General features: G+C 52.2%; 1 protein-coding gene across 1 annotated transcript in view; it reads left to right on the top strand.

Annotated features, from left to right (window-relative positions):
* ADARB1 (adenosine deaminase, RNA-specific, B1) overlaps window positions 1–24,699 on the top strand; it is a 97,654-nt gene extending 72,955 nt beyond the window's left edge. The window contains exons 8-10 of the mRNA XM_012652681.1: window positions 7,056–7,237; window positions 22,842–23,020; window positions 24,181–24,699. Coding sequence (XP_012508135.1) covers window positions 7,056–7,237; window positions 22,842–23,020; window positions 24,181–24,360 — 541 coding nt within the window. The 3' untranslated portion in view covers window positions 24,361–24,699. The remainder of the gene's footprint in view (window positions 1–7,055; window positions 7,238–22,841; window positions 23,021–24,180) is intronic.
* The last annotated feature ends 1,413 nt before the right edge of the window (window positions 24,700–26,112 follow it).

The following is a 26,112-nucleotide window of genomic DNA, read 5'->3' as shown; positions in this document are numbered from 1 at the left end:
CGTGAACATGGCGTCTCTCTCCACTTATGTAGCTCTCTGATCTTTCATCAGAGCTTTGTCATTTTCCTTATACAAATCTTGTACATGTTTTTGTTAGATTTATACCTAAGTATTTCAGTTTCTTGGATTTTAATATAAATGGAATTATGTTTTCAATTTCAAATTCTACTGTTCATTGCTGGTCACAATTGATTTTTGACCAAGGTACAAAAGCAATTCAGTGGAGAAATGACAATGGGATAAGTGGATGTCCCTGTGCAAAACAAAAGCAACCAAACAGTGGACTCACTCTGTAGTTTGTATCCTATGCAAAATTAACTCCTAAAGGGTCACAGATGTAGATGTATGAAAGTCCTGGGAGCGGGCGGGAGAACGTCCGTGACACTGAGTTACACGAGTTCTTAGGTACAACACCAAAAACACGCTCTATAAAAGGAAAAATTGATAAATTCAGCTTCATCGAGTTAAAAATGGCTTCCTTTTAAAAGATATTATTAAAAGAATGAGAAATAAAGTCACAAATGGGGAGAAAATATTTGCAGATTTATATTTTATAAAGGGCTTATATCCATAATATATAGACTCTCAGAACTCAACAAGGGGAAACAACTGTTTTAAAAATGTGCAAAATATTTGAATGGCTTCTTCACCAAAAAGTGACACACAAATGTCAAATAAGGACTTGAAAAGATGCTCAGCACCAGTAGTGATTAGGGAAACACAAATGAGATGCAGCAGGACGCCTCTTAGAAGGGCCTAAATGGCAGGCACGGGCCGTACCCGTGTTGACAGTGACGCGGAGGAACTGGGACGTTCATCCCCGGGACAGTGCAATCGCTTTCAAAGACAGTGGTGGTTTCTGGAAAAGTTAAAGATAGGCCCCAACCATCCCACTCCTAGGTGCCTACCCAAGAGAAACAAAAGCGTATGGCCACAGACTTGTACATGTTGGTAGAACTTCATTTGTACAGTCAAAATAATCAAAAACTGGAAGGCATACAAATAGCCAGCGGCAGTTGAGTGGACAAGCAGAGGAGGGTGTACGCATGCAGCGGCGTGCCACTGGGCACACAAAGAGCAATGGTACACACTACAACACGGATAAATCGCAAATGATCATGCAGAGTAAAAGAAGCCACGCAGAAAAGAGCACTTCCTGTGCGATTCCATCTATGCACGTTTCTGGAAAATGCAGAGTAATCTACAGTGACAGAAAGCAGGTCGGGGGGCTGGGGGTGGGGGCTGGAGCAGAAGGGGTGGGAGGGAAGGGCTAGAGCAAGGCGTGAGGGTCTCGGGGAGCGTGGTCTCACGGGCACGTGCACGTGTCCAAACGGACCAGAGCGGGCACGCTGCATGTCAGTTTCACCTCTGTAACTCAGAGGAAGAAGTCGGAGTGGGGGTTAGAAAATGCTCGGAGATAAATGACAAAAAGTATCACGATTCAGCAATAGAAAGAGAAGGATAGGACACATCCGTGTGTATACGGAAGGAACCAACGAAGTTAAGTGCAGAAATGAATTTTAAAAGCAACAAAAATATAACGGTGAGTAGTAACAAAGCCCAGTGTTAGTTCCTCAAAAAGGCCAGAAAGATCAACACAGCTCTGACAAGTCTGATCCAGGTAGATGGTGAGAGAAGGTGCGACCAAGATGTACCGGGGTGTCCTTGGGCTGGCAGGGGTGGAAAATGCCACTGATAGGCCGGTACCGTGGAGAATTACAGACAGCTTCATTACTGACACGTTTTAAAACTGAGTGAAATAGAACGTTTCCTAGGAAAATGTACATTCCTGAAAGTGACTCAAGCATACGCAGAAAATTTGAATAGAACTAGACCCACTAAGACAGTCACACCAGTCTCTCTCTCACATACCCCCCAGGGACGTAACTAATTTAAGAAGATAAAAGAAAGGAGGGCCTGTGGAGACAGGGGAAGGACAATAATCCCTATTTTATATAATCTTTTCCAGAGATTGGAAAACAGGGAAAGAATCTGCAGCTCATTTTGTGGGATTACTACAAGCTTCATCCCCAAGCGGGGAGACAAAGGGATGAGCCATCCTCAATTACAGAAACATACATGTACACACTGGTGTTACCTTCAGAAGTTTACCAAACCAAATCTGATTGTGTATTTTTAAAAGCTTGATCAGTTCCTTCCAAATCTAGAACTTCAATGTAATTTTAATCAAAATCTCATCATTTTTTCATAGTGCTTGAAACTCTAGTCCCAGCACTCGCAGGGAACAGAAACAATGTATAGCTGGGGTGGGACTGAGCGGTAGCTGGTGGGCGGCGGCGCAGGAGGCAGGTCCAGCGGGGACCTGTGGGGACGCGGCGCGGTGCTCACGATTCGGTTGGCCTGTGTTTAGGAGGAAGCGTGAGCTAGACGGAAGTTTATTTCTCTCTCTCAGAAAATTAAGTCCAAAACTAGGTAGTGCAGAGAGGCTCTGGTGGTCCCGTGGTCGCCGGGGCCTGGTTCCGTCGTCTTCCTGCGCTGTCAGGAGGTGTCTTCTGACTTCAGGGTCCCCACGTTGCCTAGATATGGCCACGTCCTGAGCGTCCGGTCTGAGTCCCAGGTGCAGGCGGTCCCCAGCTGGCTCCGCCCATGGTCCGGGACACAGGCGCAGGGTGGAGCTCGCCGTGGGGCAGCTGGGTGGCGGGGCTGGCACACTCGGTCCCGGAAGAGGACTGAGGCTCCGTTGCCAGGAAGAAGGGAGGGAACGCGGGGCTGCAGCCTGTGCTGGGCGTGGTGCGGTGTTCGTGGAAGAGGACGGACCAGGTGGTCAGCGAACCCGTGTGACACGAAGCACAGCGCGCGGTCCAGGTGGGTTAGGGCCTGAGGATGGAGAGCAGGGCCTGGCAGCTTTCACGGCCTCTGCTGAAGCAGGGATCTTACATAACGCACAGAAATGCCAAATTATAAAGAAAAATGAATAAATTGGCCTAAATTAAAATTTAAAAACTTGCTAACCAATACCTCTATACATGTAATGGAAAAGAAAAGCCACATGCTGAGAAAGAGATTTCTGACTCACGTAACCAGCAGAGAGTTGGAACCTGGATTATAGGCTAGTTCCTACGGCTCCGTAACACAAAGACGTCGATTTGGGGTCTCCACTGGCGTGGTGGGAGTGTCCCGTGTGTTGCAGAAGCCGACACACACGCAGAAGCCAGCACTCCCGGACCTGAGCCCTCAAGAGCTGACCTCTATCGTACACTGACAGACCTCTCTCAAGGAAGACCGAAGACAAGCTGGTCGAACGGGGAGATTCTCACAAGGGACGACATGGGCGGCCAAAAAACGGCTGAAGGGCCAGGAAAGTCGTGGCCCACACTGCGTCGGCAGCCCGTCCCTGCCCTGGGACAGTGGAGACCAGCGCCGTGCGGGGCTGGGGCCTGGGTGCTGGGTGGGCTGAGCTGTGGCCCTCACAGAGGGCACAGCTGCATCCCGCAGGCTTTTGGGCCAGGGGGCCAAGGACCACGGTAGGCTTGGGTGGAGAGGGAGGCACGGTGCTGCGCTGGAGGTGACCCGGCGTCTGGCTGTCTGTCCGGCCAGCGGGCAGATGGGCAGCGAAGGCAGCCCAGAGGGTGTCTGCAGGGCAGTGGGGAGGGCGGGAGGCCCCCGTGGGCTGAGCCACCTCACGGGGGTCGTGTTGGTGCTGGAGCCGGAGGAGGCTCAGGAGTCTCGCCACTGATGAGTGCAGCCTCTGTGTCCTTGGGAATAAGCCAGACCCCAAGTGAGGAACAACTGCTTGGTTACTCAGAGCCGGCTGCAGCAAGGGGTCAGACCACCCTGTGGGGCAGAAACTCAGAGGCAGGTGGGGACAGGGGGCTTCAGGTGTGTCCTGAGGGAGGCGCGGGCTCCACAGAAGGGGCATCCGTGTGCTGGCTCTGAGTGGCACGTGTGGGTCTGTGGCTGGCCCTGAGTTGGAAGCAGGGAGGGCGGGGCAGGGCGACTCCTAGGGAGTCCTTGCCAAGGCCTGTGCCTGGGCCACGGGGCCGAGGTCTGGGTCAGAGGAGCTCTCTTGCCATCTGTCAGACCAGCTCCAGCCCTAGCCTGCATCGGGGCAGGTCAGATGGCAGCACTCCGAACCTGTTCTTAAAGAAGCAGCATAAGGGAAATGAGGGAGAAGAAGGCGAGCGCGGTGCCTGGACCCGGCACAGCAGGCCTGAGCCGCGCCTCAGGAGCACAGACGCCTGTGGGCTCGCTCCCCAGTGTGAGCCGAGCGCGCTGACGGGGCGCGCTGCTCGTGGACGCCCCCCACGGAGTCCCCAGCACGAGGGGCCTCAACGCATCCAGCACCTCTGGGAGACGCTGGGCCTGCGTCTTTGCGGAGCTTTGCTCGAGTGATGTTCTGCTGCGTGGACGAGGCTGCATCTGTGGCCCCCGTTTGTTGGCACTGGTCGAAGTCCACGGTGAAGACTCCATCCTGCTGAGGTCCGGAGGAGGCTGTCCTTCGTAAGGCCGCAAGCGCAGTGGCCGCTGCCGCGCCGCTTCCCCCAGGCCTCTGCAGAGCCGTGCACTCCCGGATTCTCTCACCAAGCGCGTGTTCAGGAGTGGCGGCTCCGCGCAGACCAGGCTTCTGCAGGGGCGCTGCTTTAGAGTTTGCCGGGGAGACGGAATTCAGTTCAAGGACAGTTTAAACCTGCACAGACTGCTAATCTGCGGAAGGAAGGGGACCTGTGTTTTCATAAGCATCGCGTCATTTCGTGCTTTCTCTGCGAGTGGTGGAAACCTGCGTCTTCCTTTCCTTTTTGGACGGAGGAAGGACTGTTGTAGGAACCGGAGGATTTGTCCATTCACCACGTATTTATCCATCTCTTCCCCCGCAGAGCTTCCACACTGGCTGCAGGGGGTGGGCAGAAAACACAAAGCAGCCCCTAAGTTATGTGGGAAGTCAGACAGGGAGCGGGAGGGGGGGCTCAGGTGGCGACGAGGCCTCACTGGGGACGTCAGGTCAGCGCAGAGGCCTGAAGAGGTGGGCCGGTGTCTGGCTGCAGAGCTGAGGGCAGAGGCCCTGGGGTGCGGCAAGGAGGCCGGGATGGCCCGAAGCTTGGTGGGGGTACGAGACGGGTGGCCCAGGAGAGGCCAGGTGGCAGGGCCAGGGGCCCCTGGAACACCTGGTCCTTTTTCTGGGCACTTGGGGTGTCTGGCACAAAGGGGTGGCCAAGGGCACCAGGAGGAGGGCCCGGAGCTGGGCCCAGAGCCCTGGGGAGGGTGCAAGACACAGGCAGAGTCTGTTCTGAAAGCTGATGCCGTGGGCCGGCCCGACCAGTGGGATGGGGGATGGGCAGAGACCTCAGGGGGCACCAGGGTGTCCCCCCAGGCCACCCTTTGCCCTGGTCCTGGGTTCCCAACATGGCCGTGGGCAAGCTCCCCGGCTCCCCTCCTCCCCAGACCCGCCCTCTGCACTGCCCTGCCCCCACACAGGCACCAGCCAGGCCCCTACTGAGCCCCAACCTCTGTTCTGCTCACCCCATCCCTCACCGCTGCCCTGCCCCCACCACCGCCACAACCCCAGTCCCCCTTCCTCCTCTGCCCCACCCCTCCTTCATCTCCTCTGTCCCATCTGCTGCCCCCACTTCTGCCCTGCCCTGTCCCCTGCCCCTCTGTCCTCTCTGCCAGCCCCTCCCCAGCTCCCCTGCTCCTACCCTTCCCCAACCCCCCCACACGGTGTCCCCCCGCCCAGTGCCTTCCTCCCTCAGCCTCACAGCCTCCCTCCTTAAGGCTGAGCTTGGGGTCACCCCAAGGACCACTCCTTAAAGTCGGCAGTCCCTATTTTTCTCCTTGGCAGAACCCCATGCTTTCTCTCAGATTGATTTACCTCGGTTTATGGCTGTTCATTCGTTTCCTTTTCATTGGTTTATCGTTTGGCTCCCGGGCTGGCTCCCCACCCCCACCATGTAGCCCCAGCAAAGTGAGACCCCCTGGGAGCTCGGGACGTGGTAGCCCCAGGGGGGTGGAGGTCTCTGGCCTGTGGACGGGAGAGGTCAGGTGCACGCGGGGTGTGTGGCGGGGTCACTGGTGTCCAGCGCCCTCGTCACCCTTCACCCCCAGCCGGCAGCGGGGCGGGAATTCACAGCCCCCAGGGGCAGGCTGGCTCCCAGGGACTCCTGCGTGCTGAGCCGAGTCCCGACTCGGAGGCTCCGCGGCGTGTTCGCAGGGCTCCTGCGGGTGCTGGCATTCTGTGTGAGTGCAGCGCCCGCCTCCCCGCCCACACGGGTCGTTGCAAGACCCTAGAGACCTATATAAGGAATCCCTCCTTACACACGACGTACCAACCCCTGCATAAACGTAATTTTTCCTGTACACGCACACCTATGCTAAAGCGTGATGTATAAATTAGGCGCCATGAGAGATTAACAACAGTAACTAACAGCAAAGTAGAGTGGTCGCGACAGTGCCGGCATCGCTCCTCTGGGTCCGGGCTGTCGCTGAGTGACATGAGGGTGCCTGGCACACAAGCCCTGTGATACGGTGACAGCTGGTCACTGAGATGGCTCCTAGGTGACTGTCCGGCGGACGGCACCTGCCGTGGGGCAGCCCTGACAAGGCAAAGACGCACATCCAGGCGGGACAGCGAGAGGTTTCGTCACTACTCAGAAAAACGGTGTAAGATGTTAAGCCTATGAAGTGTTTATTTCCGGAATTTTCCATGCAATATTTTCAGGCCGTCGTTGACTGTGGGTAACCGAAACCTCTGGAAGTGAAGCCACGCATGGGGCGGGGACCACTGTGATAAAACGGGGACACACTTTTCTTACAGGAAACAGTCACGGCTGGTTGATGCCTCTTAGAGCTCCTCTCCAATAACGTGCCGTCGCGGGAGAATGGCGGCAAAAAGTCATTTCACAGTTTAAAATAACTTTTAAGTAGATTCTTCTCTTTAAAATTCTAAATTGCTAAATCAGTTTGTTATTTTCCGTTGCAGTCTTTGCTTAGTTTGTTGACGTTCCTGCAGAATTCGCAGTGCACCGGCGTTAGCGTGCGGCTGTGCGGCTGCACCCTGCGGACGTGGCACCCGCTGAGCCCATGCTCTCTTCTCCCCGCAGCTGGAACGTGGTGGGCGTGCAGGGCTCGCTGCTCAGCGTCTTCGTGGAGCCCATCTACTTCTCCAGCATCATCCTGGGCAGCCTGTACCACGGCGACCACCTCTCCAGGGCCATGTACCAGCGCATCTCCAACATAGAGGACCTGCCGCCCCTCTACACCCTCAACAAGCCCCTGCTCAGCGGCAAGTATCTCCAGAGCGTGGCTCTTTACTCTCTTTCCGGTCCCCGACTTGCAGCGTTGAGTCTCACGCATGCACAAACGCCGCCTGCGCCGCTGCGGCGGTCAGACCCCAGGCGCCGTTTCTGGGCCTCTCGGGCCTTGTCCCCGGGGCCTTTTCAGCGGTTCCTCTGCAGGAGTGAGCTGTCCTGCCGATTGCAAACCTCGCTGTTCACGGAGACATCACGGCAGGGCTTGGCCCGTGCGCTGTCCTCCCAGTGCCGTGCCACCTCAGCCTGTCCCGGTGGCGGGGACCCATAGGCGCTGTGGGAATCGGGTCAGCATCGGCTTTCCTGACTCACCCGGGGCCGCGGCTCGGACAGTCCACTCTCCGTGGGGCCGCCCGGGCTGTCCTCACAGCCCTGAGCCGCCTGCTGCCTGGGCTGGCTCTCAGGAGGGGGTGATGGTTGTAACCGAGGTGCCGGTGACAGGCGGGTGACGGCTCCGTGGTGTCTGCACCCACCCCTGATGCTCTTCATTACTGGGTTCTTTTTTTCTTTTTTTAGAATTTCAGTGGCTAACAGTAAAGTGAACAGGAGCTTTTGAACTCAAGGGTCCTAACTTCTAAGCTCAGCCTTATTTAAAAGGACACAGTTAAGGTATTTTTATCCTTTTAAAAATATCATTTTACTTACTTTTTTTAAGCTTGAAACTAAAACCATAATCTCAACTAAAACCCGTTTCTTTGGTGTGCGTGTGTGTGCTGCCTTGTTCTCCAGTGCGTGGCTACTAGCGCGACTTTAATCCGAGAAAAGCGTGTGAGTGGCATGTGCAAGCATGTGTGTGAGGGCGTGGCAGGGAGCGGGGCGGGACCAGGTTTCGCAGCTGCCGCAGCGGGCCCTCGTTCGCTCCGAGAAGCGGACTGAGAAGCGTGGCCGTGGGTGAGTGGAAAGTGCAGGTCGACGCCTTCTGAGGTGTTTTGTCGTGTATCGGTGTGCGAGTTTCTCACGAGTCAGAAAACGGTTACGCCTTTGTGTTCTTCGTTCGAGGGGAGGGGACTTCGCTTTCGCTGCCACTGGTCTTCCTGCGCGTGGACGCCCAGGTTGCACGGGGACGTGGGCGCGGCGGAGACGCTGGTGGCAGTCGTCGGTGGGGGCCTTGTCGAGGCGCCTCCTGAGCAACGTCTCGCCCATAACTAAAATCTGGGAAGACGGGGTCATTTTTTGCTGAAGAAATTTTCTAAGGTGTTGAAAGTCGAGCTGATTTATAAAAGTCAAACGTATTTTATGGTGTCCTATTTACACGAAGTGCATATATATCTATAAAAAGACATTGAAAATAGCGTCTGTAAGATAGACTTCAAAGTTAGCGATGCGTTATACATACATATATTTTTAAATACGAAATATGTAACAAAATAGAGTCTCCTCTTCCTCTCCTCCCCAGCATCATTTCTAACCCCAAAGCCTAAGGCACGTCACCAAGTCTGTGCCCTTGGTCTGCCTGCGTGGGCCGCGCTGAGCTGATCCCGCCGGCGCGGAGAGCCGGGGTCGGAGCCACGAGGCTGCACCTGCCTCAGCTCTGGCTCACTGGCAACTTACGTGCCTCAGTTTCCTCATATGCCCAGTGGCGGGGATGGACCAGGTGCCCGTGTGGTCCTTCTGGGCTGGCGTTTACCGTCCTTCGAAAAGAAAGGGACACGCTCAGGCTTCGGGGAGCAGAGTGTTATCCAGCGCTGAGCCAAGACACAGTGTCACTCCAGCGCCAAAGGCGGTTTCAAAATGCAAACTATTTGAAATATTTTGTTTTGGAAAAATGCTTCATTTTGGAAACATGGTGTTTTGTTGTTGTTTTTCTTGAAGACAGTTCAAATCAGCAAAGCAGGTGGCTTCACAGAAGACGCCTTTACACGAGGGCCTTCCTGCGAGTCAGTGGCGGAGGAAGGCAGGAGGGAGGGAGGGCGCCTTGCTCCGGCGGGAGTCGAGGTCAAAGCAGACGGCGCAGCGGCCGTTACCGAAGACGGAGGGAACTGAACGAGAGAAATCCGAAGGCGAAACTGTTGATGTGTAGGTCACACTCTTTTAAAACAAAGCAAAGCCTTCAGAACTTTCTTAGAACTTCATCTTGCATTTAACAGGTGACCCGAACAGTGGAGTGGCCGAGACGTTCGGGTGTCCGCTCTGGTCCTCTTGCTGGTGTGCGCTGTGCGGGTCTGTGTATCCGCCATGGTTCACACGGTGCCTGCTGTGCGTGTCACCTCCGATTTCGTCATAGAGATCATTCTCGTGTTAGGGAGAGAGGGTGGCCGGAGCCACGCAAATCGTCGTGTCCTTAGGGAGAAATGAGATGGACGTGAACCAACACCGGCGCGACCGGCTCTAAAGCAGGTTACCTGGAACTGGAGCAAACCACGCAGAAACTGAGGGGTAGCTATTAATAAACCTCTAGTGTTGGGCTCTTTCTTTTTCTTTTTTCAATGATGTCAAGGTTAAAAGAATTTAATCTTCATTTCAGCCTAAAAACTGTATTTCTACCGTCCGTGAGAGCTTGGTGGCGAGCTGCGAGTCTGCGCCTTCGCTGTGGGTGCTCACGCCAGGCCCTTCCTGGCACTTGGGGGTGGAGCCTCTCGAGCTTTCTGGGATCCACATGAGTTTCCCGTCCACACCCTCAAGACGGCTCCACTTCTGGTCTCGCCTGTCGGCCCTGAGTGTGAGCCCCTCGCGGACCCAGTCGCTTTCCAGGGCTCGCCGTGAGAACTCAAGAAGACAGACAAGTGGGGCGTGGCCGTCCCGGTGGGGTGGCTCCAGGGGCGTTGGGGACAGACATGCTGCTATGGGGCCACTGGGTGAGCCTCCTGTGGTGCTGGGTGTGACACCAACTCCTGCCACGAAGCAGTGAACAGGTTGTGCTGGGGCCAGCGTCCTGACAGTCTGGCTTGAGGGTGGGGTCTCTGGGAGGACAGCAAAGGGGTCCGTGGGGATGAGCCGCAGGCGGGGGCTCAGGGCAGAAAGGGGGGCTCTGCCAGAGCAACGTGGCGTCCGTGATGGGGCGGGAAGAGCCGACCTCATGTTGAGAACAGCAAAGCGCGGTGGCTTGATTAGGTCGTGGCCTTGAGTGCGCGCATGCGTGTGTGTGGGAGTGTGAGAGTGTGTGTGTGACAGTGTGAGTGTGCGTGTGAGAGTGAGCATGTGTGAGCGTGTGCAAGTGTGAACATGTGCAAGTGTGAACATGTGTGAGCGTGTGCGAGTGTGAGCATGTGTGAGCATGTGTGAGCGGCCAGGTAAGAGCGCACGCGGGAGCTGGGGGGCAAGGGGCGGTGGGCATCCTCCTCCTTGCCCAGCGTCTGGGACAGGCTGTGCTGCGGACCACTCTGTACTGGAGCGGAAGGGCCCCCGCGTGGGGTGGTGGGCTGTGTTCTGCCTCAGTGTGCAAAGTTATTCTTCTTCTCATTCGATAAATTTTCCATCCATTATACTCCGTACTATTTTTTTCTTCCCTTGCTTTTACTGGATCGATTAAATAGTCTTTTTCCATTTTTCCCTGGTGGTTTGGGAGAACTAAATTTTATTTCCATTATACACCCACTGGCTACTCTTAGTTTTAAAAACAAATATATTTAAACCACTTAAACATTTTTTTTGCATCAAGAATTAGTTAGTATTCATGAAGATCCAAACCTGAGGAAAACGGAACTTTGGGCTCATCTTTGCTCCCTGCTCCTCCCACCTCGTCCTGCTGGAAGCTGGGACATGCGGTGCTTCCTCTCGGACGCCGCGCAGCCATCTGGGCGAAACGTAAGGGCCACTGGCTTCTCTAAGCGCTGCTCTCCGCATCCGATGCCCCGTTAATTCCACGTTCAGATTTATTTTTCATGTTGCTGGAATGCATCCCTAACATGGGGGACTGGGCAATTTGTTGTTGTTTTTGTTTTGTTCTTGGAAGAAATGGCTGCATGGTGGCACTCTGGGTCTGACTGGACCCTCGTCCGTGTGCGGGACGTTGGCCGCAGCCGCACGCAGCTGGGCCCGCCCCTCCCGACACGTCCGTGGCCCCCTCTGCTGCCGCCAGTCGTCACAGAGCCAGTGTGAGTTTCTTTGCTTCCTAGGTACCCCTTTTTGGTTTCTCTCTGGTAGCATTCAATGGATCTCTTTCCCTTAAAATTCAGAAACTTCAATATTAAGCCTTGCTGTGCGGCTAGTTTTTCATCTGTTCCTACTCACTACTCTGAACCCTTTGCTCTGGATGTTGAATCTTTGGTTCAGAGAAATTTTCTTTGGTTTTCTCTCTTGTTGCTGCATTTTCCCCATCCTCTGTTGTCTCTGAAAGTTCTGCTGAGCAGAGCTCACAGGCCAGGGTCCCTCCCCTTGCACGGGGTGCTTGCCGCCCGCACTGCCTTCGGAGAGGACGGCTGCTGGGCCTGGCCGTGCCCGCCATCCTGCTCGTCACTGTGGGACAGGCACAGGGCGCCCACGGCCCGGCCACCCTCCCTGCGTCTCTGCTGCCCCCACACTCTCTGCTCCTGCTGTAGGCCTCCGTCTGGGGGCGACTCCATAGGGCCTCCTGTCTCTGTTAGGGTTTCAGTCTCCTATGTCCGGGGAGAACACATTTCTAGTGCCTGGAACTATCTAGAAAAGAGTTTCCTGGAAGGAACCCAGCTCCCCCTGGCTGGCCGTTGTCACCGTGGACATGGTGACAGAGCATCTGTTTGAGGGGCTGACCCGACTGACCTTCAATGTCTTCTAAACTCAAGAAGGGGATGCGGTTTGCGGTCGTCTTGTTGTTTAAATTCTGTGCGTGGAGAATTACCTATTTTATGGATGACACCTTTGAAGAGTTTTCAAAATAACGATTGTTATAGTTTGCCGAATGGCGTCTTCAGAAGATTTCCTGGGGCTCATCAGGTCACAAGCCACGTCCTTCACGCCTGTCCTCGAGTCCACACTCGGCCCGGTGAGCGGGGCCCATCCTCACCCCTTCGCAGCTGACAGGCACAGCCCGCGTGCGGGTCGCGGCCTCGCTCCTCTGCTCCATAGCACAGGGAGAGCTGAGCCAGGCCTGACCGGGATGGCGAGGGTGTGAGAGCGTGTGCCCCTCCCCTGGGACCTGCCTGCTGGGAGCGGGAGGAGCAGCAGGGTCGCTGCCACCTGCTCTTCCCCCTCGTCCTGCGTCCAGAGTCAGGACTTCCTGCTCTTGTCGCTCCCTGGGCAGTTGTGGGGAGGGGACCGTGCTGTGCTCTGGCCTGCAGAGCCTGGGTGGCATCCCACTGAGCCCCTGCCCCTGCAGGCCTGGTCCCAGGTCACCCACGTCACTCCAGAGCACCCTCTCAGCTCCCTCCCACAGCCGGTGTTTTAAAACCCTGGGATCTCCTCTGAGGAAGAAAGATCATGTGGCCAGAGGTTCTCTGTGCAAACCTTGGCACCTACGTGGGATTAGTGGACAGCCAGGACGAGGCACGTCCGAGCTGGCGGGGCGAGCGAGACCAGGCCCGGGGAATGGGCTCGGGACGGGCGGGAGATGCCCGACCCTCTTGCTCTGCGGACCCTCGTGCAGCTTGATCGGTCGTGTTTATTTCTCTGTCAGCTCAAGGGTTGCCTTTTTTTAAAGAAAATCCAAACTAAGTCGAAGGTGCTCTGCTCCCGGCTTGAGGGGCAGGTTGGTTGTGGCCCTGGGAACTCAGAGGTCCCTCCCGTGTGGGGCGGCCTTGTGCCGTCCGCCCGGTGACGTGCTGTGCGGTTTTCCGTGTGCTTCGTCTCCTGGTCTTCACTGCTGCTTATCTGCGGAATAGAAGCCACTTTCGGTCAAGCTTGATCCTCTAATTAATGACTAATAATCTCTACAACATGAACCCGTAAAAACCCTGAAATACCTGGTATTAATCATTATGCATAGAATTCATTTCTGATCAGCCTACTGCATGAAGAACCTACTGGAAAATACCTCTCAGGTAGAAGGAAGCAAAACTGTCAGCGCCAGCTCCTCCGAGTTCTTGGCTGTGTCAGTTACTAGGCCAATGCACGGTCTGTTTGTAGCGGTGAGAGTTCCGGTTCAGCCGCGTAACCGCGGTGCCGAGGGACTCATCGCCAGCCGCGCTGCTGCTCTCTCGGTTCCTGCGCTGGGGCCTGCAATCGCCTCGTTACCTAGTTCTCGCTCCACAGCCCCGGAAAGACGAGCTCCCCCTCGGTGTGGGTCCCTGCGATGCGCGGGCCCCAAGGACTCATAGAAAGGCTCGTGACCATTTAGGGGCGTTCGTTCTGCCCCAGAAAACGCGTATGGGTAGTGTTGGAACCTCGGGCCAGCTATTTGCTTTTTGCCTTATTTACTCCATTTTGCTAAAGATGGCCTTTATTCAGCTTAAAATATTTTTAAAAAATTGTACTGTTAGGGCCTTTATTTTCAGTCATTTCACTGACCGTTTCATTTTAGTGCAAAATGTCATAATGTTAAGGTTGAAGTGTCGTTCAGCAGTAATCCCGTGTTTTGGTTTTGTCGTAGGGAAGTGGTGGGAGAGCAAGGGCAGGTAACGTAATGTGAGCCTCATGCCCTTGTTCAGACGAGTCAGTTCCGCTGTGGCAGAGGTTCCCCACCGCCGAACCGAGGTGGGCTCCCCCCACCAATCCCCGACTCTGAGGGAAAGGCATGGCCTCGTGCCCTCCCAGGCCTGTGGGAAGCCGGCACGTGCGGGGCGCCGGGACAGAGATGTGCTATGCGGCCGCCGGAGACCCTGCCAGCAGAACCGTGTCTAGGGAGAACCCGGGCACATGGCAAGAAATGTCCTGGCAGCAGTCAGTAAAGGGAGGGAATGGCACGCACAAGGACACCTTAGACTCCCAGCAGCGTGCCCCATGGCCTCACCACAGGGAGAGGCCGCCACTTCCCCTGTGAGCACCTGGCCTGGCCCCGTGTGGTCAGGGCGCCTGGCGGGTGACACCAGGGAGGGCTGTGCTGCACCTCCCGCTCCCGGGAGGACGCAGCCACGGCTGGGTGTCCCCTCCACACTCGCCCCGAGCCGGCCGCACGTCAGAGGAGCGAGCAGAAGGAACACGAGCGGACGGCCGTCATCAGACTCTGGGGGAGAATGAGCAGCACGGAGGAGAAAGCTCCGTGTGCGAGACGGGGCAGCTCAGGGAGCAGAGTCTTAGTGATGGGAGCCTTAGCAGCGCGCGGGGAGCATTTAGTCAGCGCTGAAATCACGTGTTAATCCGAAGGTCTAGAAAGTGTTTCGTGGTTCCGCGTGTGGGGTTCTGCGGTGACAGGACACACATGCCCTTCCTGGTGGCGCTCCACTCTGCCAAGGGGAGAGGGTGGCGAAGTCGCAAATGCTCACGTAGCTGGGAACAGAAAGGCATAAACACGAGAAAAGAGTTGGGAGATGTGGACAGTCCGTTCCAAAGGCCGTATCTGTCAGTAGCCCTGAGAAATAGAAGACGAGGAGGAAATGACAAGAAGATTTCTCAGCACTGGGGAAAACCGTGAGAGTTGAGACCGAGTGGACTGCGGAGAATTAACGAAGTGAAGCTCCGCTCGGCGCGTCCTTCCATAACCTGAGACACCACAGGCAGAGAGAAGACGCCCGAAGCCTCTGGGCTGACCACGCGCAGTGCCAGATTTCTGTAACCCTTCGCAGGACACTCGAAGCCAGAGCTGAGTGGTGAAATGACTTCCCAGTTTGGAAGAGGAAGTATTTTTATTGTAGAATTTTCTACCCAACCAGATACTAATCACGCCTTGGGCCACAGTGATAATTTCTCAAGTATTCAGAGGATGTATACTTTCAGCAGAAAAAAACCTTGAGGATGCTCTAGTGAAATGAAAAAGACACCCAAGAAGAGGAAAACATGGGGTCCTCGCACATGCAGGAGCGCAACGAGTGGGGCAGCTCCGCAGCCGCCTCCGACGTGGCGGTTCCAAGTCAGAGCCGCGTCACAGCAGAGAGCACCGCAGAGAGAGTCTTCAGGAGAAAGCGATTTACTTTGACAAGTAGCCTGACCGGGAAGCTCAATGGTCCGAAAGGCAGGGGAAGCAAACACTTTTTTTGTGGACGACAACAAGAAAGTAAAGGAAAGTGGAGACTCCAGGGAACCCAAAAAGCTATTCAGGAAGGGACTGGTTCAGAGAACACGGCGAACAAAACTAAGGCCTGATTCTGGCAACTCGTAGGAAATAGGACCAAGAGACGACCCTGGAGTTTACGCGTACGGTGGTGTCCTCTGCGCCGCTCGGGCTCGATGGCAGTATGACTCTTTCTTCTCTGTGAGTCGGTCACAGGGGGTAGCCCTGGAGTGCATCACGTGGTCACCATCGTGCGTAATTAAATCCAAACTCGTTAACTGCACAGGTTACTTTCCTTGACTGCAAGGCATTAAAACATTGGAAGTTAGACTCTCGTAGATAATTCTTGGATCAGAAAAGAAACTAGAGCTTAAACTCTGACCATTCGAACACGCTTATCAGAAATGGCGAACTGAGCCCAACCACACTGAGAACATCGTGGCCTTGGCTGGATGAGTGACAGCAAATGATCTCAGCCTTTAGTTTCAGAAACTGGGAGTGACAGCAACAACAGAGCTAAACAGGAAATACAGGAAGAAGGAGGAAAACAGAACTGAAAAAGGACAGAGGAAGGAAATGGATAATATAGGAAACAGGAAAAAAGGTTAAAGTTAATCAGTAAAATCAAGAGGTGCTGATCTGAAAGATCAATCAAGCACTGCCAGGTCTAATCAACGTCATGTCGTAGAAAACAAAATCAACAAGGCGGGAACCGAGGCGTAGCTGCAGGTTTGGAGGGGTCAGTAGTCCCCCGTCATCCAAGGTTTGCTGTCCACGTGGTCAGGATTACAGTATTTTGAGAGAGAGAACACACGTAACTTTATATGGTATAATGTTATAATTGTTCTATTAACATTATTACTGTGAGTCGCTTCCTGTGCCAAATTTGCATATTAAACTTTATCATAGGCACGTATGCGTAGGAAAAACATAGCATATGTAGGGTCTGCTACCGTCCTCAGTTTCGGCGTCTGCTGGGGGTCTCGGAACATATCCCCTGTGGATAAGGGGGGGGCACTGTATCTAAATTTCAAGAGAATTCTTTGTTCAGCTCTAATGCTTATAAATTTGAAAGTCTCAACAACAACAAAGGACAACTAAGAAGATGTAAATTATCAAAGTTAACCCAAAAAGAAATACAAAATCTGGCAAAGGAAATTTCCAGGGAAGACATTGAAAAGATTGTCAACAAGTTACCTTCCAACGAATTCACAGTTTAATCAGTCTATCAAAAAACATGTAATTCCACCTACATTTATAAACGTAGGCCATAGAACAGGGCAGTTGACCTCATCCTAATACCAAAACTGGACAAAACACAAATAAAAAGAAAACCACAGAATACTATTACCTATGATTATAGATGTAAAACTCCTAAATGAAATGCTAGAAAGTGAAATTTAGCAACATACCCAGGAATCTAAATATTGTTTAAGTGTCTGCCTATTGCTATAGTTCATCCAAGAGTAGGTTGTAAGGAAGATCCATTCATACATTACACAGACAGCACGTGGTCATGCGTGTTCGTGCTCATGCGTGCATACATCTATATATGACAGAAGGATATGCATTATAATGGCAGTTCTCATCTAGGGAGAAAGAATTATTTTGGGAGGGTTTAAGAATCTTTGCTCTTTAAGAATTACTCATGAAGAGCTTTTTTTTTTTCTTTCAAAGACAGTGGCCAGGGACCCACTCAAAACCATCCCAGTCAGAAGCTCAAACTTCATAGCTAATTCTACTGAGTGTATCCGCTTAAGAACCACAAAATTACAATGACTATCTCTGGGTTTTGTAGCTTTAATTTTCTTTTCTGAGGTTTATGTGAATTTTTAGAATTTTCCACAATGAGCAAATGTCAGTTTTTAATGAGAACAATATTTTTTAAAATTATCTTATAGTGTTTTTTCACAGCTTCGTTGAGGTATAACTGACATAATAAACTGTGCATATCCAAAGGATATAGTTTGGTAAGTTTTGAGGTATATATATGTCTGCACAACTCTCACTGATAGGCGGTGAGTCCATCCACCACGTCCAGAGTGTCTCAGTGCCTCTTTGCAAAGCCTGCTCTTCCCCATCCCCACCCCAGGCAACCACTGCCGTGCTTTCCACCAGGATAGATTAGTTTGCATGTTCTAGGAGTTTACATAAATGGGATCATGAGATAGGTACTTTTTTGTTCTAGCTTATTTCACTCAGCATAAGTATTTTGAGATTCATCCATGTGTGTTTATCAGTAGTTCGTTCCTTTTCATTGCCAAGTAGTATCACACGGTGCACACAAACCACAATTTGTTTATCCATCGAACTGCAGAGGGACATTTAGGTCGTTTCTAGTCTCTTACTATTGTAAATAAAGCTGCTAAGAACATTCCTGTACAAGTCTTCGTGTGGGCATTTACTTCCATTTCTCTTGGGTGCATACCGAGGAGTGGAACGGCTGGATCATAAGATAGGTGTGTGTTGAACTTTTTAGAAAACCGTCAAACTATTTTCCAAAAAGGTTGTACCATTTTGCATTACCACCAGCAGCGTGCGAGAGTTGTATTTCTTATATATACTCACCGATGCTTAGGACGGGCAGTCGTTTCAGACATTTTAATAGGAATGTAGTGGTGTTTACATTGTAGTTTTAATTTGCATTTCCCTGATGATTAATGAAGTTGAATACCTTTTCGCATGCTATTGTCCCTACTGTCTCTTCAATACACTCTTCAGAACTTTTGCACATTTTTTATTGGGTTGTTTAACTTCTTATTACCGAGTCTTGAGAATTGTTTATAGTTTCTCGATACAAGTCCTTCATCAGACATGTGATTTGAGAATGGTTTTCCCAGTCTGTGGCTTGTCCTCCGGTTCTTTTAACAGTATCACTCTTAGACCAAACAATTTTGATAAAATCTAATTTATCAACTTTTTCTTTGATCATGCTTCTGAAATTATATCTAAGAAATGTTTGCCTAAGTTAGTGTCGCAAAGATGTTTTCTTACGTTGTCTTCCTAGAAATTTTATAGTTGCGGTTTTTACATTTAAGACTTAAAACATATTCTGTGTGCGCTGATGCTTGTAGAGGGTGTGAGATACGAATCGAAGTTCATTTTTTAACCTATCAGATACTGGGGTGACCCAGCACCGTTTGGTGAAAAGTCCCCCCTTTCCCCGCCCAGCCCCCTTCGCATCTTTGTCATGGCTCAGCGGGCGTGTGTTTACACGCAGGTCTGTTTCTGCACTCGCGTGTTTTCTGTCCATCTGTCTGTCTTCAGACCAGTATTACACTGTCATGACTACTGTAATTTTATAATAAGTTTTGAAATCAGGTGAGTTAGGCCTCCAACTTCGTGCTCTTTCAAAGTGCTTTCAGCTACTTAGGTCCTTTCTGAAATTCTGTAACAATTTTATAATACGCTTATTAATTCCTACATCACAGCCTGCTTGGATCTTGACTGGAATTGCATTGAATATGTAGATCAATTCGGGGAGAACCAAGAGCTTAACGACGCTGAGATTTCCGTGTTTCTCCGTGTATTTATGTCGCCTCCACTTCTCCCAGCGGCGCTGTGTGGTGAACGGTGCACGTATCTTGCACAGCTTTTGTCAGATTTACCTCTGAATGTTTCGTGTTTTGATACTATTGTAAATGTTATACTTTTATTTGAATTTCCAATTGTTTGTTACTGACACAGAGAAATATTAGTTCTAGCGTCACTTCATGTATCCCACTGGATTTTCTTGGTAGGTAGCCGTGTTCTCTGTGTCGCTTCCTCCCTTACAGGCTGGCTGCCTTGGCGCCTCCCTTCCCCTCTGTGCTGGGCGGGACTCCCACCCGGGCTGCGCAGTGGTGCTGACGGCGAAGGTCCCTGTCTGTGTGTGCTCTTAGGGGAAAGTGCTCAGTCTGTTCACCGTTTGGCATGATGTTAACGGTAGGGTTTTCTAGAGACGGCTCTTTCAGCTTAAGGAAGTTTCTTTCTATTTCTAGCTCTTAATCGAGAATGGATGTTGGATTTTTGCCAGATGCTTTTTCCTGCTCTGAAATGATCATTTGGTTCATTTTTCAGCTTGTTAATGTGGTGACATTGATTTTTTAAAATATTAAATCAACCTTGCATCCTGAAATAAACATTATATACTTATTATGTATTATTCTATTTATATATTGTTGAATTCAGTTTGCTAAAATTTTCTTTATAATTTTTGCATCTGTGGTGTACTGGTCTGTGGAGATATTGATGTGTAGTTTCTTTTAATGTCTTTCTCAGGAGTAAAATGAGTTGAGATGCATTTCTTCCCCAGCTTTCTGGAAGGGTTTGTTTAGATTTGGTATTAATGTTTCCTTAAATGATCTCTCCTCTGATCTTAATTATTTCCTTTTTCTGCTTACTTGATATTTCATTACTCTCCTTTTTCTAGTTTTTTTAAGGTGCTAATTAACTGAAGTCATTGTTTTGAGACCTTTTTTACTGATTTTACAGAATTATAAAATTTTGATATGTTGTGTTGTCATTTTTACTCATTACAAAATGCTTTGTCCCATGGATTATTTAGAAGTCTGCTATTTAGTTTCAAAATACAGGGGGATTTTACAGATATCTTTCTGTTATTGATTTCTAATTGAGTTTCATTTTATAACATCAATCTTTTGTTTCAGACTTGCTGAGACTGGTTTTATGGATCAGAGTATGATCTGTCTTTGTAAGTGTTCCGTGAAAACTTGAAAAGAGTTTGTATCTGCTATTTTGGGGTAAAGTGATCTATAAATGTCAGGACAAGTTGATTTTGTTGTTTATTTTACATTCTTATTGACCTTCTACTTGGTCTATCAGTTATTGTGAAGGGGCTATTGAAAATCTCTTAGCTATAATTGTACATTCTCTTTTTCAATTTTTTTCAGTTTTTACTTCATGTATTTTGCAACTCTGTGATGAGATGCATAAAATTTAGGACTATTGGTTCCTCTTAATAAATTGATCTCCTTTATTATTACAAAATGACCTTCTTTATCTCTGGATATATTCTTTGCCCTGAGATCTGCTTTGGTATTAATATAACCTCTTCAACTTTATTTTGATTAGTGGTAGCACTGTGTATCTGTTTTCTATCCTTTTATTTTAAATGTTTATATTAAAAGTATGTTTCTGGTAGGTAGCATATATTTGGATCTTGCTTCCCCTCCCCCATTGACAATCTTTGCCTTTTCACTGAGGCACTTAGACCATTTACATTTGTTGTGATTATTGATGTCGTTAGGCTTAAATCTCATCTTGCTGCGTACATATCTTCTGTTTGTTTCATATGTTCTTTGTTCCCTTTTTCCTCATTTTCTTCTTTTGCATTAATCGTGTTTTATGATTCCATTTTAACTCCTTCTTGACTTTTATCTATAACTTTTGTGATTTAGCGGTTGTTTTAGGGTTTATAGTGTACATCCTCAGCACAGTCTGCCTTCCAGTGAGGTTGTGCTACTTCAGATACAGCGTAAGAAACTTACAGTAGGATGCTCCCATTTCTCCTCCCCAGCCTTCGTGTTACTGTTGTCATACATTTAACTTTTGCATATGTTCAAAATCCCATTACATTATTATTTTTGTTTCAGTAGTTAATCAATTTTTAAAGGGATTTAAATAATAATAATAAAACAAGTCTTGTATGTTTACCCACGTGGCTGCCGTGTCAGGGCTCTTCATTTCCTTGTGTGGCTCTGGGTTTCCGTCTGGTATCATGTTTCCTTCTGCCGAAGAACTTCCTTTCACATTCCTAGTGGTGCATTTCTGATGATGAATTCTTTCAGCTTTGCTGTGTCTATGGAAAAGCCTTTATTTTGCTTTCATTTTTGAAATATATTTTGATGGGCAAATATATTTGTGCTGAGATGGCATTTTTTCCCTTTAAGCACTTTAAAGATATTACTCTCCCGTCTTCTTGTTTGCCTCGTGTCCAGTGCTCCTCCCTGTGTCTGTTTCTCTGACTGTGCCTAAGGTATTCTCTTTATACTGCTATTGAGCAGTTTGTTGTGTGCTTTGGTATACTTTTCTTCATATTTGTGCTTGGGCTTCACTGAAATTCTTAGAGCCATGGGTCTGCCGATTTCATCAAAGTTGGAAAAATGTTATTCAACATTTCTTCAAATATATTTCTGTCCCCCCTTCTCTGTCTTCTTCATGAGCTCTAATGACACATATTTTAGGCTGCTTAAATTTTTCCCACACCCCATAAATTTTCTGGGATTCTTCTGCTACTTTTCTCCAGTCTCCTTTTCTGTTTGCATTTCATTTTGGGTAGTTTCTGTTGCTGTGTCTTTAAGTTCACTCCTCTTTTCCTCTGCAGTTTCTATTCTGTGTTTAAGCCCATCAAGTGTATTTTTCATCTCGTGCGTTATAGTTTTCACCTCCAGAAGTTCGGCTGGGTCTTTCCATACTTTATGTCTGTGTCCTCTCAGGAGGCTCTGTCCTGGCCATGAGCAGCGTGTGTGCTCTGAGTGGCCCCCACTGGACGCGCAGAGGGGCCTCTGCAGGCCCCACTTCTCTCTCTGCTTTTCTCTCCCTCTGGTACGCTGCCCCGTGGACTCTGGCCACCTTGGTTTCCCCGATTCCCAGTTCAGGGGGTCTGCCACGCTGCGCCTAGGTTCCTTACTGTGACCACAGGCCTGGCAGTACCTTGGTTTTAACCGTCTGTTCAAGGAGGGAATACGGGGTCACTGGGAGCAAATGAGCCGGCGCCGGGGGTGCAAGCGGCCTCCCCAGGATGTGCAGTGAGAGAGCTGAGCGTGTGTGAGCACCATGTACTGCTTGTGGCCAGCGGGCTTGATGACTCAGTGTCCGGGTCCCCTCGTGTTCTGAACATGTTCAAAAGACCCACATCCTAAATCGGTTCTGATTGCGGTGGCCTGTGGCACCTGCGTGATATGAATAGTCAAGCTCAGCGTATGAATGGACGTATATGCTTTCGGTTCCCAGTCATCCAAGCGTCTTTTAAAAAACTTTCCACTCTGCAAATGAGCTTGTGATTAGTTAAGACGAGATAGTTTAAATAAAGTAAGAGAACGTGTAAACGCACTTGTTAAGACTTAGGGCTTCCTGTTGCCTCCCGGGTGTCACACATGCAAAGCCACGTGGCCTGACCGTGCCTGGCCCCTCAGTGGCAGGCGAGCGCGTGCAGGGCGAGAGCACCAGGGCAGCGTGACACAAGGGACAGCTCCCACCTGCATGACCTCCTGGGACTCTGACTTGCTCCCAGATGTGCTCGCCATCTGCCGAGCTGCCTGACTCCCCCAGCCCCGAGGGGCCGAGACGTACTCGTCCCCAGTCTCGGCAGGGTCTGGGGTTCCTGTTCCCTCCGTGCCCTGGCACAAGTGTGTTCTCAGCACCGCTCCTTTCCTGGGCCGCAGGCAGCAGCAGTGGCGGGGGCGTGCGGCCGCGGACTTGGCAGGCGCAGCTTGGGTCCCCGTGTGTCCCTCAGCAGACAGAGCCCTCCCACACCGCTCGCTTCCGCGACCGTGTGCGAGCGCTGCGTCCGCGCCTGGCCTCCCCTCCGCCAGCGTGACCTCGGGCTCCGCGTCACCTTCCTGTCTGCTCTCTTTCAGGCATCAGCAACGCGGAAGCACGGCAGCCGGGCAAGGCGCCCAACTTCAGCGTCAACTGGACGGTGGGCGACTCAGCCATCGAGGTCGTCAACGCCACCACTGGGAAGGACGATCTGGGCCGCCCGTCCCGCCTGTGCAAGCACGCGCTGTACTGCCGCTGGATGCGCGTGCACAGCAAGGTACCGAGGCCCAGCGGCCCCCTCCCCGCAGCGGCCCCCTCCCCGCAGCAGCCCCCTGTCCCCCAGCGGCCCCTCCCCGCAGCGGCCCCTCCCCACAGCGGCCCCTCCCCTCAGCGTCCCCCTGTCCCCCAGCGGCCCCCTCCCCGCAGTGGCCCCCTGTTCCCCAGCATCCCCCTGTCCCCCAGCGGCCCCCTCCCCGCAGTGGCCCCCTGTTCCCCAGCATCCCCCTGTCCCCCAGGGCTTTCCTCCTGGCACCCTCTGCGCAGCTCCCTACGTGGCCACTTGAAAGCCATTTGCTCCTTCCAGGTGTGGCCCTGGCTGCTCAAACGTTAAAGCCTTCCCAGTGGCAGCCCTTCCCCTGCCCTGCCACAGAGCACGAGCCCCTGCCCAGGGGCCTCTGTACTTGCTGGAAACTTCTCTCGCTGCTCAGACGCCGAAGACGATGATGAACAGGCAGGGCCAGTCACCCCCCAGCCCCTTCCTTCTCAGCGGCACGCAGGTCGCGCCGGCTCCTGTTCTGTTCCCTCCCGGGAGGTTTTCAATCCTTTTGTTTTAGCTGCAGGGCCCCATTTCCCCCAAAGTAAAACCTTATAAAATAAGTCGGGATGTTGCTGGTTTTCATTTATTTTTAAGTCACGCTGATAGCGTTTACTTATTATGAGGCCAGCACTGAACGTCAGAGTGGGGGTCAAGGACGGATGTCGCAGGCTCGGGAGGGTCCTGTCCCCAGAGACGTGGTGGCCTGTGCTGGCCGCCGGATTAGCCAAAAATCTACTCAAAATTGAGCCACACAAGGGGACGCCTCAGCGTTGCTCAGTGTGAGAAAATGTACGGAACACCAGCGGTGCTTTTTTAAAATAGTGAAAAACGTTGAAAATGAAATTCGAGCCGACCGTGCGGTCTGGCAGGAGCGCATCTCGGAGCGCGGCTGTGCCCCTGCCTGGCTGGTTGCCCGCGGGACCGGCGGAGACGGCGCAGCCTCCGGACGGCGCCGGGCTGTGTTCCGTGCGAGGCCGTTCCCGTGACAGACGGCGCCTTCGACCAGGGCGGTTTCCCCCAGAAGCCAGTGCAGCACTAAACGCCGTTTTTTTGGCATCTTACCAGGTTTTATTTTCATCTGCTGCCACTTCAGCAGCTGTCCTTGTTTTGTCCTCCTACAGGTCCCCTCGCACCTACTGCGCTCCAAGATCACTAAACCCAACATGTACCACGAGTCCAAGCTGGCAGCCAAGGAGTACCAGGCCGCCAAGGCGCGTCTGTTCACGGCCTTCATCAAGGCGGGGCTGGGCGCCTGGGTGGAGAAGCCCACGGAGCAGGACCAGTTCTCGCTCACGCCTTGACCGCGAGCACCACGGGGGCTGGGGGTCCTGGCGTCGGCCCCCAGAGCCTCACGTCTGAACCGGGGCAGTGGCTCACCCTGGGGAGGGCTCGGGGGCGTCCAGAGTCGTCCCGGCATCTCACATCTGGACCGGGCACCGCCTGGGGGGGCGTGGGGGCACGTGGGACCCGCGTCACCGCGCCACACCTCTCTGCCACCGCACTTCCCCTTCGAGCTGTCCAGCGGCCGCTTTCGATCTCCGTTTACGTCTAGGGATTGAGTTCTACTGAGTAGGGCTTCCTTAAGTTTAGGAAACTAGAAACTGTGTGAAATTCTTGAATAAATAATTTATTCAGAGCTAGGAATGTGGTTTATAAAATAAGAAGTAATTATGTCAGGTCACTTTTATGCCACGTTATTTTAATTGCAGAGAAGCATCTATATCGGGGAGATGAGAATGTAGAGGTAGCAGTAGCAACCAAGGAGCGCGCCACGCGTGTCCAAACTTAGGTCTTGTTTCTCGTGGGCACTTCCGTGGTCAGTTTCCACGCCAGGCTTTACCGTGTCCCGGAAGCAGACTCCCAGCATGACGTCGGCAGCCCCGTCGCGCACGCGGGGTCCCGCAGTCCAGACCCAGCCCCTGTAGCCGCAGCCTCCTCTAGAAGCTTCTGTACTCCTTGTAGGATCAGGTCATGGAACATGTTCTTGGTTTACTTCTAAATAATTACAGAAAAAACACGCCAGTGACCCTGTGCAGGCCACTCACTCGGGTTTTTAAACAGTCCTCGGCCCTCGCGGACTAGAAGGCATCGGAAGGGCCACCGCGTCGCGTGGGGGCTGCAGTTCCCTCTGCTGCTCTGCCGGGTCTGACCGAACGACCGCCCAGAGCGGGTCACGGGGCGCGAGCAGGAGCATCTAGGTAGATGCTCATTCCTGGAAAATGCCACTTAAGGGTGTTTTTAAATTATTCTTTCCAGCTTTATCAAAGACATGTTTGAAAAACAAAGCTTGCGGGCTGAGAGCCGTGAGGCCGCGTGCCACAGGCACGGCGGAGGCCACCTGGCAGCGGTGCCTGCCGAGGGAGCCACGGGAGGTCAGGGGCGCGAGGTCAGGTGCCCTGGTGTGGACGCCGCGGCCAAGCCCAGAGGGTTACACCAGTTGCCTTGTCACCTCCGTCAGGATGGGGAGGGCTGAGGGGGGCTCTGTTGCTGGTGCAGCGCCATCCTCCGGGCCCTGGGGGTGCTGAGTGGTATCCTGGGGCCGTGGGCAGAGAGGGGTGCAGAGCCCACCCCACGGCATGCAGCTGTTCCGTGTGGCACCGAGCTGTACGCTGGACATCGTGTGTCCTTTATGGGCGCAGGAACCAGGAGCAGAAGGGCCAGGCCGCGGGGGTGTGCGCGTGCCTCCTGGTGCTGGGGCACATGCCACGCGACGTGGCGCGGTGCCGCAGGGCTGGTCCCAGCGTGGCAGGAAGGGGCACCGCTCGGGGCTCCGTGTTGGGGAGTGGACATCAGCCTCCCGCCAGCCTTCTGCTGCCGGAGCCCGTCGGGGCCGGGGGTCTTGTTCGGTCGAACGTGCGGGGCTTTCTCTGCCCCTGTGGAGGAGAGGTGTCTGGGGCGCCGCCACCCGTCCCCACAGCAGGCTCTTGCACACTCTAGAAAAGCATCCTATGAGTTTGTGCATTTTTATTCTTGTCTCTATAAATTGTATTTTTTCTAATGGGGATTGGGAGATAGACTTAGTTTTTAAAAAACTGTATGGGTTTTGGTTACAC

The sequence above is a fragment of the Propithecus coquereli genome, unplaced genomic scaffold (genome assembly GCF_000956105.1).
Source record: "Propithecus coquereli isolate 6110/MARCELLA unplaced genomic scaffold, Pcoq_1.0 Scaffold399, whole genome shotgun sequence".
NCBI lineage: Eukaryota > Metazoa > Chordata > Mammalia > Primates > Indriidae > Propithecus > Propithecus coquereli.
The sequence above is the reverse complement of the archived record's forward strand: the minus strand, read 5'-3'. Positions and strand labels throughout refer to the sequence as shown.